Consider the following 16,352-nt stretch of genomic DNA (forward strand, 5'->3'; position numbering starts at 1 on the left):
AGGACCGTGCTCTGACTTGATATCTCCTGTTAGCCAAACTAGTTTTCTGTCAGGTAGAAAACAGACTATTTCTGACCCACCCAGTCTCAAGAAGTGTTCCAACCAGCATGTTGGAATCCATCAAAATTAGCCACGGTTCCAAATAGTTTGAGGCCAGCAGCAGTCTAATAAATATTCAGTGGCAGCACAGACATATTCAAAAAGGAAGAAGTAGCTTCAACTGTGGAAACTTCAGTTGTAAAAGAGCTTTGAGAATGACTGGCTCTTCTGAGAGATCAAATTTTGAAACCATTCAATTTGGAGGAAGGGGGTAGCATTCAGTTACCCCAGGTGGTAGTCCGCAAATGAAGTATTCACTCATCCCCAGAGAAATTGAGCTGTAAGATAAGAGTGCCTTATTATGATCCCTACAAAAATGTGCAAAAGAATTTCATTTACCACAAGGAAGAAAAAGTGGAAATATTACTGTTTGCTGCCTAGTGAAGACTGAATAATTGACAGAGGGAACAGAGAAACAAGTTCTAAATGTTTTTATTGGCAAGAAACATGAGCTTGAACCCAGGGAGGGGGAGAGTGTGTGTGTGTGTGTGTGTGTGTGTTTTTGTTTTTTGCTTGTTAATGTTGTGGTTTAATAGTCAGTTCTCCCAAAATCAGCAGAGTTGGGATGGGTCGGTTCTTAAAGATCTCCTTTATGAGGCAGCAAGCAAGCTCCAGGTTGCTGCTGAATACGATGGTGAATTCACTCAATGGCCCTCTCCTCCCTGAGCCAGGACAGAACCAGTGTCCCCAGACTGATCTAGAGGGTTACAGTGAAGTTGCCAGTGTTCGGATGGTATGTAAAGCCCATTCATTTAAAGGAACCTCCCACGTATTTTCAGATTATATGACAATGTTTAGATTATCTAGATCTTTGGAAGTAAAGTCAAATGTTATGCAGCTTAATATTTTTTGTTTAAATTATATAATTGCACAAGCTACAAACCTGGAACACAGTCAAACCACATGCGTCCTGCCCCTCTGCCCACACCCCTTCTCCAACCACAGGACTCTCTCAGATTGTCAGAGATCCCAGAAACTGTCACTCTATACACACTGTTGGGGAAAAGCTTTCTGTCTTTCCTCTCTCTCCTGGTGCAAACACCAACATAATGGCTGTTTGCTCTAAACATGAGTTGGAGTCTTGAATTTTAATTCTTAACCTCTGATCATCCATGACTCTTGCCACACTAAACTCTGTGAAATAGAGAGTTACTCAATGAAACAATTAATCAGGCAGAGCAATTTAAAGCACAACACATGTGAGACAAAGTTGCTTAAGCATTACATCTTGGTTTGATGAAACTTTAACAGTACTTCAAAGACTGCTCGTAGAAAATTGCCTTACAGCCAAAGGCTGTGCTGGATGAAATTCCAGCTGCCACTTAAAAAGCACTTCATTTGATGACTAAGAAACTAAAATGCTGATCGAGTGCGGACTCAGCAGCTACAAGGCAGACTCTGTCCATCCAAAATTGTAAAATGGGAACATAAAGAGCAACCTGTCAGCCACAATAAAGTCTTTTTTTGGCTATAGAGAATAGACCTTTTTTTAACTGTATTTTTAAAATGATTGTAGGATTTCCCATTGTGGACTATAAAATTAAATAAACCTAACTGGTCCTAATTGTAGTACGAGCTCACAGATCTCCCCAAGTACCTTCAGGTAGCTTTCACTTCCCATCCTTTGTGGGCATGTGGAGTTTGATTCTCTTACCTTCGTGTAAATGAAGGGTAATACCACTGATGTCCATGAAGCTCTACACTTGTTTAAAACAAGTGTATATGAAAGGAGAACCAGGATCTTAATCTCTCAACATCTGCACAAAATTACACCTGCTAAGACATGCTGATTTTTGTTGTTGTTGTTTGGTGTTCTGAGTTACAAGATGTCATGTAAATGTAAAATCAAAACTGATCAACTCTGTAGATGATATGCAGATCGGGGGAGTGGTAAATAATGAAGAGGACAAGTCACTGATACACAGTGATCCAGATTGTTCTTGTGCCCAGTTTACCAGTCTGTTTCACTAGGGCCAAGTTTTAGGTCAGGCCCTTAAGAACAAAGACTGTAGGTTGCATTTAGCTCTAATTTATCAAAGAGAAGATTAAGGAGGGACTTGATCAGTCTATAAGTACCTACATGAGGAACAGAAATTTGATAATAGAGGGCTCCTCAATCTAGCAGACAAAGATATAACACTACCCCATGGCTAGAAGCTGAAGCTAGACTAATTCAGACTGGAAACAAGTGCAATCTTTAACAGTGAGTAACTTTATTATTGGAACAACTTATCAAGAACTGTGGGGGGATTCTCCATCACTGGAAAGTTTCTAGAAGACCTGCTGTAGTTAAAGCACGAATTAATTCAGGCAAGTCCTATGGCCCAACTATGTGGATGTCAGACTAGATGATTACAATGATACCTTGCAGCCTGTGAAATAATGAGAAAAATCTGATTAATTTTTAACGTCAGAAGGTTATGGGGCCAGATCTTTAGTTGATGGGAAATTCATGTAGCTCCATTGACTTCAGAGGAGCTGTGTCAATTTATCCCAGCTGAATCACTGGCCCTCAGTTCTCATCCTGGGGTAGCAAATATTTAATGCTTTTCATTGGACAACTTTGCAGCACTGCCTGCATTGGCTCCTTAAGTCTGGTTTTACTTTTTACTACTTAATCATTTCTTCCTTCAAAAGAAAAATATCACAGCGACTTGCTCCTTTCCTCAGCTCTTCCAACTACTCTTGCTGAGAGTAAGAGGGGGGAAAACAACTTAAGCCTAAATTATGCAGCTAAAGGAATACCTAAATTGGACATATTTGTACAAGAATTCACACTTGTTCTGCTGCTAGGCCACTGATGGTTTAAAAACAAGAGCTCTTAATCCTCCTACTGCAGGACATAAGCTGATTATCTGGCTGATCCTGAGACCAAAACGTGTTCCCCTCTTGGTATATTATTGAACAATTAGCAGCATTCTTGTCTAATTACTGCTTCCCCTGGAATATCTAAATTCCTCTGTGTTGGAGACAAGATGGACTATTTTAGGCTAGATGGATTATTGTACTAGTCCACCATGGCAGTTCTGTCAGTACTTATCAACTGCATAAATAAGAATACAAGATCCAAAACAAGCCATAAATCAGGAATTCCTTTTAAAAAAGTCACTAAAATATGCAAAATTCTTAGTCATGACTATGCCTTGTATTTACAGCAGGTTTGATTGCCATGACTTGCAGAAGGAGTCCGCCTCTCTGCTCCCCACACAGTCAATAATCTATTCTTTATTCTAGTGCTGCGAGATCTGCAAACAGGTGGTGCCTACAGACTGCCCTGTGGTGTATGTGGACAGAGCAGGCTACAATCACCAGTGGCACCCAGCCTGTTTCGTGTGCTACAAGTGTTCTGAACCTCTAGTTGACCTGATCTACTTCTGGAAGAACGGTGCTGTTTGGTGTGGCCGCCATTACTGTGAGAGCATAAGGCCACGCTGTGCAGCTTGTGATGAGGTAGGGCTGATTCCCTGCTGCAATTCTGCTATGCCTAGGCAGACAGGTTTTCTGGGACCTTGTGCAAAGAGACCTGTAGGGCCTATTCCTCTTCTGTTCCTCCATCTCTGTATGCCCAGGAACCTCTCTTATAGCTGCATCCTGCTTTTGTGGGGTTTCCTTCCTCCCATGCTTTGTGTGTGAGTTGGGGGTGGGGGGGGGGGAGTGTGCATACACATACACCCCTGTTTGAGGCTCTGTGGACCTGGTGATCTTCCTTCATGAATCCATAGACTCAAATGCCATATGTGGAAGGTAGTTAAAGAACTTGTTCTCTGATGCTTCCCACTGGCTCTAGAAATGTCAAGGACAGGAAATCTGGCTGGTGAGTTGGGGATATGCAGTGTAGGGCTACTTAAAGAGTGAGGTCTCCGTGCAGTTAGATAGCAGTAAGGGTTATGAATTGGAATGGGCTTTATATGCTGTTGCTTTCATTGAAACAGGCACTTGTGGTTTAAATGCCTTTTTAATTTTTTTCAGAGAGTCTAAGGAGCCAGTATTCCAATCAGGATTAGATTTAAGAGGAGGTTCAAGGTATAGGGCTGGGTTTCAGGTATGGAATCGGCAGTGCAGAAAATGTTGTTGAGCTGGTTGTGTTATATTTCTTGCCAACAAAGGCATCATCTTGAAAGTTTCTATCATCTCATGCCAAAATCTCCTCACAAGGGCAACCATTCTGGTTTTAATATGAGCAAAATCTCACAAGAAAGAGGTAATATTTCTCCTCTGGTTTTTAGATCTGACCTAGAACCAAAATCACTGGATAGACTCAGACTCTGATCCAGAGATTTAGTCTCAAATTTGAAGAGGTTCAGGTCTGAGATCCTAGTTTAGGGCTATTTAACTATTAAGAAGCTTTGTCAAAGAATAGCAAACTGCTGTTGTCACTGTTGAATGTGGTCTGTCTTTAAAAGGTCCTGGAAAATGGTCTCATTGAAATGTAGTCCAGTATGTTGAAGGTAGACTATGTAATTGTTTTCTCATGGGAGCCTATATCTATTTATGGACTTGTCTACACTTACCGGAGGATCAATGCATAGGCGGTTGATTTAGCAGGTCTAGTGAAGACCCGCTAAATCGACCACCGATCGCTCTCCTGTCAACTACTGTACTCCACCGGATCGAGAAGAGTAAGGAGAGTCGACCCATCGACAATGCGTAGTGTGGACCCCACGGTAAGCAGATCTAAGTTACGTTGACTTGAGTTACTCTATTAACGTAACTCAAATTGCATAGCTTAGATCGACTTTCATGCACAGTGTAGACAAGGCTAATCTCATGAAGAGATACAAGCGGTGAGAAGCTTTTTAGAGAGGTTCTGATACAGTTGTGAGAGTTATCTAAAAACAGCTTAAAATATGTTGAAGCCACCAGTATTGGTATTAAAGAATTGCAGTATTGCAGGGGGAAAGTCCTGCGTTGAGGCATGGTAGAGAGCTGACCTCATTCCCTATTAGCAATAATAAATATGAGTAATCAGCTCACTTTGTGATCATCCAGACTATTTTGAGGAAGGGGGCAGGCTTATTTACTAACTCCACTGGCGCAAATCTAGTATAACGTCATTGTAATCAGTGTGTAATGGAGCTGAATTTTTTCCCATTTATTTGCATTTAAAATATGTGGGATTTTTATTTTTTCAAAGCAACATGTAAATATGGTCTGCGGCTTTGGTTTCACCATCAAGAATGATCCCATGCTCTTTGCTTATGAGTTCTCCTAAGAACAGCTTCCATATCTAAAGGAGACAAGTAAATGTGTTCGTTTGTTTTTGTGCTCCAACTTGGCAAACACCCTTTTTCTTTGCTCACCTAATGAAGGGTGATGGTTTGTCTGCACGAGGAAAAACTATGCCAATAAACAGATGTATTTGTCTACTTCCACAGATAATATTCTCGGAGGACTACCAGCAAGCTGAAGGGCTGACCTGGCACAAGAAACACTTTACCTGCCTGGAGTGTGAGATGCTGCTGACTGGCAAATCCTTCAGCCTGGATAAAGCCAAGCTTCTGTGTACAACCTGCAGTAAAACCAAACATCCCTAAACACCCCATAGCTTGAGAATCCAAAGTCTGCTCTCATAGATCAAGTTAGAATTGGTGGAAATTTGACAAATGTGGAAAAGGGATAGACAGGGTGGGGGAGAATCACTTCATGTTTCACTCAAACTAGAGTCTGCCGGTTCACTGCCAGGCAACTAGAACCCCACCCTCCTTAAATTAAAGGAAAATAACCCTTTGGGGAAACAAAAAGAAAATTCACATGCCAGGGGACAGGAAGGAGATCTCTGGTCTCTTTCCTGGGAAAGAATTGCACTAAAGCACTGGTATAAGTAGTTTCTGGGAGATCAAATCCACTAGGTTAAACCTTGTGATTAGCATGTGACTAATCTGAACCCAACAAATCCAGAAACATGCAGACTTTTGGTTCAATTGTAAGATCTTGCTGCATCCTTTTTATAATGACACATTTCAAAAGCCCTTTTGGGACATGCTAAACCTATGGTCAATAACTAGTTTTATGGTGTTATTGTTCAATGTATTCATAGAAAACTAGCAATTTGTACTAAATCAGTAGCTTCAAAGAAATAGATTAATCTAATAATTATGTTGTGGGCAGGAAATGGTATACATTGTAGAAACAAGCAGGCTTTTCCTCGTTGGTGTATAATGCCCCACTTTTTCACTGTAATTTGGCATATTAATTGCCTGCAAGAATTTGGTTGCAGGTAGGTTATTGCAGTCCTCCTCTGAGCCAGGTATATCTAGGCTGATGGCAGATTGGAATAATGAGGGCAATTGACTAATCCCACTATTTAATTGGAATTTTGGTATGATTAAAATTTCCTGGAAATTCTTAGACTTGTAGCCCCAAGGCTACAGGCTTTAACCTCATACTCTCCTCTCATCCCCTTTATAGTTAGTGAATTTCTGGGGAGAGGCATTGTATTAATGTGAGTAGTAATGGGATGGCTTCAAAAGTGGAATTTATTTGGATTTTTATACCATTGGTTTTTAGCCTGGAAGTCTCACAGAAACCAGCTTTCTCATCAGAACGGTCTTGATTCTTGCTGTGCCTGATGTTTTAGGATAACATTTAATGCTCCCACCCAAGAAACTGAAAAAGGATTCTTAACATCCAGACCTTCCCAATCCTATTATCAATTCCCTACACCCATCTGATTCTGGTAATAGACAAAAAAGCATCCAAATGGGAATAAGCCTGGTTTTCTATATTTTTATACCCAAATTACTCACTAAAGAGAACTGGAATATACCGGTAACTTTGCAACAATATTTCCATGCTAGATATGTACTATGCTTGGAATTGCTGGCTAATCGTTCTTTGAACTATAGAAAATGTCTTTCTTTCAGACGGACTAGGTATAATTGCATGCTGAGTGTATGAACAATTTCTGTAATATTACTAGAAAATGAAAGTGTGGTAAATTTGAACATGCAACAAACGTATTGAAAGCTGGATGCGCAAATCAGGTTCCCAGTTCTTCACACCTTATTACAGGCACAACTGCTATGTAATGCACACCCATGCTGTGTGACTGTATATTATACATGTTCCGAGTGAAACCTAAGTTTACTCAAACCCACCTTCACGCATGCAAAGGAGAACATCTGCCAATCTATATGTCTATTTCTGGGAATAGGGGTGAGAACGGATAAATCCACATATGGAGGTCTGTAAAAACATAGTGGGGACTCTTACGTTGCACATAATGAGGGCTCTGTTTTGAATGCCACTGACTTAGATGACATATTTATAAGTGGTGTTCCTGGGCATGCTTGGACATTTAAAAGTAAAACCCTACCTCCGGGACTGATGTAGTAGCATCAAAAGTTCTGAAGTGATGCTGATGGTGTCAAGGTTCCTCCCCCACTCTGAACTCTAGGGTACAGATGTGGGGACCTGCATGAAAAACCTCCTAAGCTTATCTTTACCAGCTTAGGTCAAAACTTCCCCAAGGTACAAAATATTACCCCCGTTATCCTTGGAATGGCCGCTACCACCACCAAACTAATACTGGTTACTGGGGAAGAGCTGTTTGGACGCGTCCTTCCCCCCAAAATACTTCCCAAAACCTTGCACCCCACTTCCTGGACAAGGTTTGGTAAAAAGCCTCACCAATTTGTCTAGGTGACTACAGACCCAGACCCTTGGATCTTAAGAACAATGAACAATCCTCCCAACACTTGCACCCCCCCTTTCCTGGGAAATGTTGGATAAAAAGCCTCACCAATTTGCATAGGTGACCACAAACCCAAACCCTTGGATCTGAGAACAATGAAAAAGCATTCAGTGTTTTACAAGAAGACTTTTAATAAAAAATAGAAGTAAATAGAAATAAAGAAATCCCCCCTGTAAAATCAGGATGGTATATATCTTACAGGGTAATTAGATTCAAAAACATAGAGAACCCCTCTAGGCAAAACCTTAAGTTACAAAAAAGATACACAGACAGAAATAGTTATTCTATTCAGCACAATTCTTTTCTCAGCCATTTAAAGAAATCATAATCTAACACATACCTAGCTAGATTACTTACTAAAAGTTCTAAGACTCCATTCCTGTTCTGTCCCTGGCCAAGACGACTACAGACAGACACACAAACCCCTTGTTTCTCTCCCTCCTCCCAGCTTTTGAAAGTATCTTGTCTCCTCATTGGTCATTTTGGTCAGGTGCCAGCGAGGTTACCTTTAGCTTCTTAACCCTTTACAGGTGAGAGGAGCTTTCCCCTGGCCAGGAGGGATTTCAAAGGGGTTTACCCTTCCCTTTATATTTATGACACGCCCCCCAAATCTCAGCTAGGGTGAAACACTGGCTGGGATTTCTTCCTGGAGCTCTAGGAAAACAGAGTTAATAAGACACATGCATCTCTAAATATACTACCAAGTACATAAAGACTAACAATATTTTCCACATCTCAAGGACGATTTTAACCAGTTGATTCTGGGAAACTTTCACGGGAGAGTGCATCAGCCACTTTGTTAGAAGCTCCTGAGATGTGTTGGATGTCGAAATCAAAATCTTGGAGAGCTAAACTCCACCGAAGAAGTTTTCTGTTAGTTTCTTTGACGGTGTGAAGCCACTTTAGTGCAGCATGGTCGGTTTGCAGGTGGAAACGCCATCCCCAAACATATGGGCGTAGCTTTTCCAGAGCGTAGACAATGGCATAACATTCTTTTTCAGTGACTGACCAGTTGCTTTCCCTCTCAGACAGTTTTTTGCTGAGAAACACTACAGGGTGGAATTCTTGATCAGGTCCTTTCTGCATTAAAACTGCTCCCACACCACGCTCGGATGCATCTGTGGTTACTAGGAACGGTTTGTCAAAGTCTGGGGCCCTTAGTACAGGGTCAGACATGAGTGTCGCTTTAAGCTTGTTAAAGGCCTTCTGACACCTTCCGGTCCACTGAACAGCATTTGGCTGTTTCTTTTTGGTTAGGTCTGTCAGTGGGGCAGCGATTTGGCTGTAGTGCGGTACAAATCGTCTGTAATAACCGGCCAAGCCTAAGAAGGATTGAACCTGTTTCTTTGACTTTGGGACAGGCCACTTTTGGATAGCATCCACTTTGGCCTGTAGGGGGCTGATAGTTCCTTGACCCACCTGGTGTCCAAGGTAAGTCACTCTGTTTAGGCCTATTTGACACTTCTTAGCCTTAACAGTTAGTCCTGCCTCCCTTATGCGCTCAAGGACTTTTTGTAGATGTTCCAGGTGGTCTGCCCAGGAATCCGAAAATATGGCCACATCGTCAAGGTAGGCGACTGCATATTCTCCTAATCCCGCTAGGAGACCATCTACAAGTCTTTGGAAAGTGGCGGGTGCATTTCGCAGCCCGAAAGGGAGTACATTAAATTCATACAGCCCGAGATGTGTGATGAAGGCTGACCTTTCCTTGGCAGATTCATCTAGCGGTACCTGCCAGTACCCCTTGGTTAAGTCCAAGGTAGAGATGAACTGGGCCCTTCCCAGTTTCTCTAATAGTTCATCTGTGCGTGGCATGGGATAGTTGTCTGGGCGAGTTACAGCATTTAGCTTACGGTAGTCCACGCAAAAACGTATTTCCCCATCTGGTTTGGGAACTAGAACCACTGGAGATGCCCATGCACTTTCAGAGGGGCGGATTACACCCATCTGTAACATATCCTGGATCTCCCGTTCTATAGCAGTTTTAGCTTGAGGAGACACCCGGTAAGGTTGGACCCTAATTGGGTGAGCATTACCTGTGTCAATGGAGTGGTATGCCCGTTCAGTCAGTCCTGGGGTGGCTGAGAACGTTGGCGCGTAGCTAGTGCACAGCTCCTGGATCTGCTGTCGCTGCATACGCCCAAGGGTCATGGAGAGGTTCACCTCTTCCACACCACCAGCACATTTCCCTTCATAATAGACACCTTCAGGCCACTCAGCGTCGTCTCCTCCCTGGGCTGTAAACTGACAAACCTTTAATTCTCTGGAATAAAAGGGCTTTAGAGAATTAATATGATACACCTTAGGCTTTCGGTTGGAGGTGGGGAATGCTATGAGATAATTAACAGCTCCCAGGCGCTCCTGGACCACGAATGGCCCTTCCCACGATGCTTCCATTTTATGGGCCTGGAGCGCCTTTAAGACCATGACCTGGTCTCCTACTTTGAAGGAACGCTCTCTGGCATGTTTATCATACCAGGCTTTTTGCTCTTTTTGAGCATCCTGTAAGTTTTCTCTAGCAAGGGCTAAAGAGGTTCGGAGGGTGTTTTGTAGGTTGGTTACAAAGTCCAGAATGTTAGTTCCTGGAGAAGGTGTAAATCCCTCCCATTGCTGCTTCACCAACTGCAATGGCCCCTTAACCTCACGGCCATATACAAGTTCAAATGGGGAAAACCCTAAACTGGGATGTGGTACAGCTCTGTAGGCAAAGAGCAACTGCTGCAATACTAGGTCCCAATCATTGGAGTGCTCATTTACGAATTTACGTATCATGGCCCCCAAAGTTCCATTAAACTTCTCCACCATGCCATTTGTTTGATGATGGTAAGGAGTGGCAACCAAGTGATTTACCCCATGAGCTTCCCAAAGGTTTTTCATAGTTCCTGCCAGGAAATTAGTCCCTGCATCTGTGAGGATGTCGGAGGGCCAACCTACCCTGGCAAAAATGTCTGCTAGTGCCTGGCACACACTTTTAGCCCTGGTGTTGCTTAGAGCTACTGCTTCCGGCCATCGGGTGGCAAAATCCATGAAAGTCAGTATGTACTGCTTTCCTCTGGGTGTCTTTTTCGGAAAAGGACCCAGAATATCCACAGCTACTCGCTGAAATGGAACTTCAATGATGGGGAGTGGCTGGAGAGGAGCTTTGACCTGGTCTTGGGGTTTTCCCACTCTTTGGCACACCTCACAAGACTGGACATAGGTAGAAACATCCTTGCCCATTCCCTCCCAGTGGAATGACCCCCCCAAACGGTCTTTGGTCCTGTTCACCCCAGCATGGCCACTAGGGTGATCATGGGCTAAGCTCAAGAGCTTGGCCCGGTATTTAGTTGGAACTACCAACTGTCTCTGAGGATGCCAGTCTTCCTGGTGTCCCCCAGAAAGAGTTTCCTTGTATAAAAGTCCTCTTTCTACAACAAACCTGGATCGATTAGAAGAGCTGAGAGGCGGTGGGTTGCTCCGTGCCGCCGTCCAAGCTCTCTGGAGGCTTTCATCTGCTTCCTGTTCGGTCTGGAACTGTTCCCTTGATGCTGGAGACATCAGTTCCTCATGGGATTGTGGACCTAGGCTTGGTCCCTCTGGAAGCGATATAGGGGATGGAGCTGTTTCTGTTGACTGTGAACCGCTCTCCGCTGGTGCACTATGTTGGGATTCAGGCTCCGGCTGAGCCTCTTGTGTAGGGTTATCGGCTGCTGCCAGTTCAGGTTCGGTGGGGCCCTCTGGTGTTGAGGTTGCAAGTACTGGATTCAGTGCTGACACGGGGTCTGGTGTTGGTTGTTCGGCTGGTTCCGGTTCTGGGACTGGTTCCGTCTGGGTCTCTGGGACTGGATCCACTACTGCTGTTGCAGACATTGGCCTGGGGTCCAGGTCCATCACCTCTGACTGGGTCCTGATAGAAGTTTCCGGAACAGAGCTAGGCCTCACGGCTTGTTTAGCCTGGTTGCGGGTGACCATTCCCACCCTCTTGGCCTGCTTCACATGATTGGCCAAGTCTTCCCCCAACAGCATGGGGATGGGATAATCATCATAGACTGCAAAAGTCCACATTCCTGACCAGCCCTTGTACTGGACAGGCAACTTGGCTGTAGGCAAATTGAAAGAGTTGGACTTGAAGGGTTGAATCGTCACTTGGATCTCTGGGTTGATTAAATTGGGGTCCACTAAGGAAGCATGGATAGCTGACACTTGTGCTCCGGTGTCCCTCCACGCGGTGACCTTCTTCCCGCCCACACTCACAGTTTCCCTCCGCTCCAAGGGTATCTGGGAGGTATCTGGGCCTGTGGACCTCTGGTGTGATTCCGGTGCAATGAACTGTAATCTGTTGGGGTTCTTGGGGCAGTTGGCCTTTACATGCCCCAGCTCGTTACACTTAAAACATCGTCCAGCTGACGGGTCACTGGGGCGAGGAGGGTTGCTGGAGAACGGGGTGGTGGGACGATAAGGGGTCTGGAGGGTTCTTTGGGAGGTAGGTGGGGCTTTGGGCGGCCCCCGGTAATAGGGTGTGGTCTGGGGTGGTCCCTTCTGGTCTCCGCTCCAACTGCGACCAGTTTTCTTCTTCTCTGCCACCTCCACCCATCTGGCTCCAATCTCTCCTGCCTCAATTACAGTTTTGGGTTTCCCATCTAGGATGTATCTTTCTATTTCCTCAGGAACACCCTCTAAGAATTGTTCCATTTGCATTAGGAAGGGCAAATTTACTGGAGATTCAACACTTGCTCCTGATATCCAGGCATCCCAATGTTTTACAATGTGGTAGGCATGTCGGGTAAATGACATGTCTGGTTTCCACCTTAGGGCTCTGAACCTCCGACGAGACTGCTCGGGTGTTATCCCCATTCTGACTCTCGCCTTGGATTTAAACAGTTCATACTTGTTCATGTGTTCTTTAGGCATTTCAGCTGCCACCTCAGCTAAGGGTCCACTGAGCTGCGGCCTCAGCTCTACCATGTATTGGTCAGTAGAGATGTTGTACCCAAGGCAGGCCCTTTCGAAGTTTTCTAAGAAGGCCTCAGTATCATCACCTGCCTTGTAGGTGGGGAACTTTCTGGGATGGGAAGTGGTACCTGGAGAAGGATTGCTAGGGTTTGTTGGTATATTCTGCTGGGCCTTTATCCTCTCCATCTCCTCCACATGCTTCCTCTCTTTTTCCTTCTCCTCCTCCACATGCTTCCTCTCTTTTTCCCTCTCCTCCTCCACATGCTTCCTTGCCTCCATTTCCCTCTTGTGGGCAGCCTCTTGGTGTTGTTCTGCCTCCCTTTCTTGTTCCTTCTTCAGCTGCATGAGTTCTATCTGTCTTTCATGTTCCCTTTGTTTTTCCTCAGCCTGAAATTTGGCTAATTCCAGCTGTAGTCGAGCTGAGGATTTGGCCATTCTAACCTCTCTGTTTTTAACTAACTTTACACCCGAGGTTTAGAAATAAACAAACAAAACTTGGCTGTAAAATTTTGCTGTGCTGGAATAGAATACCTATTCTCTGATAGTGATTGTCAGCCTACAGAAAAAGACAATTCCCTTGTCTCTGCTCTGGGCCCAAATTAAAGCAAAAAACCTCCAACTACTTGGAAACCTGCTTACCCAGCCCAAAGAAGAAAAAAATTTCTTTTCAAACCTGTGCTCCTTGTAAAACAAAAAAAACAAAAAAATCAAAATCCTAAAAAAAAACCCTGCCACTTTTGTCTCCAGGCAAATGGGTAGAGCACACACCCCCTATTTACTTTTAGGAAGAAAAGAAAAAAAAAAAAAAAAAAACCTCTGGGTTGGAAGACTGTGAATTTCCCTGCAGGAGTTAAGTACCCTGCCTCCAGGCAAAGAAAATCTGCAATTCACAAGATAATCCCCTTTTGTCTCTGCTTGGCCACAAAGCAGAGAGAAACCAAGCTGCTTTCAGTTTCAAAGCTGCCTTCTGGACTTCCTAAAAATTCCTTTTTAAAATCTGTATTTCTAGTTCAAAAAATCTCAACTGGATCTCAAAATGATTTCAGGTTAATCCCACCACTGTGCCACCATGTCAAGGTTCCTCCCCCACTCTGAACTCTAGGGTACAGATGTGGGGACCTGCATGAAAAACCTCCTAAGCTTATCTTTACCAGCTTAGGTCAAAACTTCCCCAAGGTACAAAATATTACCCCCGTTATCCTTGGAATGGCCGCTACCACCACCAAACTAATACTGGTTACTGGGGAAGAGCTGTTTGGACGCGTCCTTCCCCCCAAAATACTTCCCAAAACCTTGCACCCCACTTCCTGGACAAGGTTTGGTAAAAAGCCTCACCAATTTGTCTAGGTGACTACAGACCCAGACCCTTGGATCTTAAGAACAATGAACAATCCTCCCAACACTTGCACCCCCCCTTTCCTGGGAAATGTTGGATAAAAAGCCTCACCAATTTGCATAGGTGACCACAAACCCAAACCCTTGGATCTGAGAACAATGAAAAAGCATTCAGTGTTTTACAAGAAGACTTTTAATAAAAAATAGAAGTAAATAGAAATAAAGAAATCCCCCCTGTAAAATCAGGATGGTATATATCTTACAGGGTAATTAGATTCAAAAACATAGAGAACCCCTCTAGGCAAAACCTTAAGTTACAAAAAAGGTACACAGACAGAAATAGTTATTCTATTCAGCACAATTCTTTTCTCAGCCATTTAAAGAAATCATAATCTAACACATACCTAGCTAGATTACTTACTAAAAGTTCTAAGACTCCATTCCTGTTCTGTCCCTGGCCAAGACGACTACAGACAGACACACAAACCCCTTGTTTCTCTCCCTCCTCCCAGCTTTTGAAAGTATCTTGTCTCCTCATTGGTCATTTTGGTCAGGTGCCAGCGAGGTTACCTTTAGCTTCTTAACCCTTTACAGGTGAGAGGAGCTTTCCCCTGGCCAGGAGGGATTTCAAAGGGGTTTACCCTTCCCTTTATATTTATGACAGATGGTAATAGGCATGGGAACAGTGAAAATGAATCCTTTGTGGAGTAGCTACAGTATGCATATTTCGGGGTTGCCTGTGGCCATTTTGTCAATCTGACTCATCTCTGATTCAGTTACTTCAGTGAACTCAGTAGGATCTTATAAATCACCTTAAAATGTGTTGACTCCAAGTTACAGTAGGAATTGTTAAGCTCTCTTTTAATAGCTTTGGATACAAGTAGTCAATGATTGTCAAAAGTTAGCAATGTGTGGATGGAAATAAAAACCAATGGCTTTGTTTTACAGCACCCTTCTAGATGTCCTTTATAGTATCCTGAATTATTGCTGGTTTCAGAGTAGCAGCCGTGTTAGTCTGTATTCGCAAAAAGAAAAGGAGGACTTGTGGCACCTTAGAGACTAACCAATTTATTAGAGCATAAGCTTTCGTGAGCTACAGCTCACTTCCTCAGATGCATATCGTGGAAACTGCAGCAGGCTTTATATATACACAGAGAATATGAAACAATACCTATTCCCACCCCACTGTCCTGCTGGTAATAGCTTATCTAAAGTGATTTCCAGCACAAATCCAGGTTTTCTCACCCTCCACCCCCCCACACAAATTCACTCTCCTGCTGGTGATAGCCCATCCAAAGTGACAACTCTTTACACAATGTGCATGACAATCAAGCTGGGCTATTTCCTGCATAAATCCAGGTTCTCACATCCCCCCACCCCCATACACACAGAAACTCACTCTCCTGCTGGTAATAGCTCATCCAAACTGACCACTCTTCAAGTTAAAATCCAAGTTAAACCAGAACATCTGGGGGGGGGGGGTAGGAAAAAACAAGAGGAAACAGGCTACCTTGCATAATGACTTAGCCACTCCAAGTCTCTATTTAAGCCTAAATTAATAGTATCCAATTTGCAAATGAATTCCAATTCAGCAGTTTCTCGCTGGAGTCTGGATTTGAAGTTTTTTTGTTTTAAGATAGCGACCTTCATGTCTGTGATCGCGTGACCAGAGAGATTGAAGTGTTCTCCGACTGGTTTATGAATGTTACAATTCTTGACATCTGATTTGTGTCCATTTATTCTTTTACGTAGAGACTGTCCAGTTTGACCAATGTACATGGCAGAGGGGCATTGCTGGCACATGATGGCATATATCACATTGGTGGATGTGCAGGTGAACGAGCCTCTGATAGTGTGGCTGATGTTATTAGGCCCTGTGATGGTGTCCCCTGAATAGATATGTGGGCACAGTTGGCAACGGGCTTTGTTGCAAGGATAAGTTCCTGGGTTAGTGGTTCTGTTGTGTGGTATGTGGTTGTTGGTGAGTATTTGCTTCAGGTTGCGGGGCTGTCTGTAGGCAAGGACTGGCCTGTCTCCCAAGATTTGTGATTATTATTGCTGTCCAACGTAAATAAAACAATGTACTTCTGTACCTTTAAAAGATTAAGAAGGGTAAAAAGTGCACACAGCATGCAATTGGTGGTGAAAAGAGCCTGAATCATATAGAGAATACTCTTTCAATAAAGAAATTAGCAGCATTTATTGACAGGTATTCACTTTCCATTTGTGCACAAAGCATGCTGTGTTCTAGCCCTATCACTTCATAAGAGGTAAATATGAAAAAAGAACGTGA

The 16,352-nt window shown here is 43.6% G+C and overlaps 1 protein-coding gene across 2 annotated transcripts in view; it reads left to right on the forward strand.

Annotated features, from left to right (window-relative positions):
- LMCD1 (LIM and cysteine rich domains 1) overlaps positions 1-7,537 on the forward strand; it is a 63,498-nt gene extending 55,961 nt beyond the window's left edge. Inside the window, exons 5-6 of one of the 2 annotated variants that reach the window (XM_073351202.1) lie at positions 3,334-3,549; positions 5,475-7,536. In XM_073351202.1, coding sequence (XP_073207303.1) covers positions 3,334-3,549; positions 5,475-5,633 — 375 coding nt within the window. In that variant the 3' untranslated portion in view covers positions 5,634-7,536. Of the gene's footprint in view, positions 1-3,333; positions 3,550-5,474 lie in introns of both variants that reach the window. The other variant, XM_073351203.1, reaches the window with a different exon arrangement.
- Positions 7,538-16,352: the final 8,815 nt, after the last annotated feature.

This window comes from Lepidochelys kempii, chromosome 7, assembly GCF_965140265.1.
Source record: "Lepidochelys kempii isolate rLepKem1 chromosome 7, rLepKem1.hap2, whole genome shotgun sequence".
Taxonomy (NCBI): Eukaryota; Metazoa; Chordata; order Testudines; family Cheloniidae; genus Lepidochelys; species Lepidochelys kempii.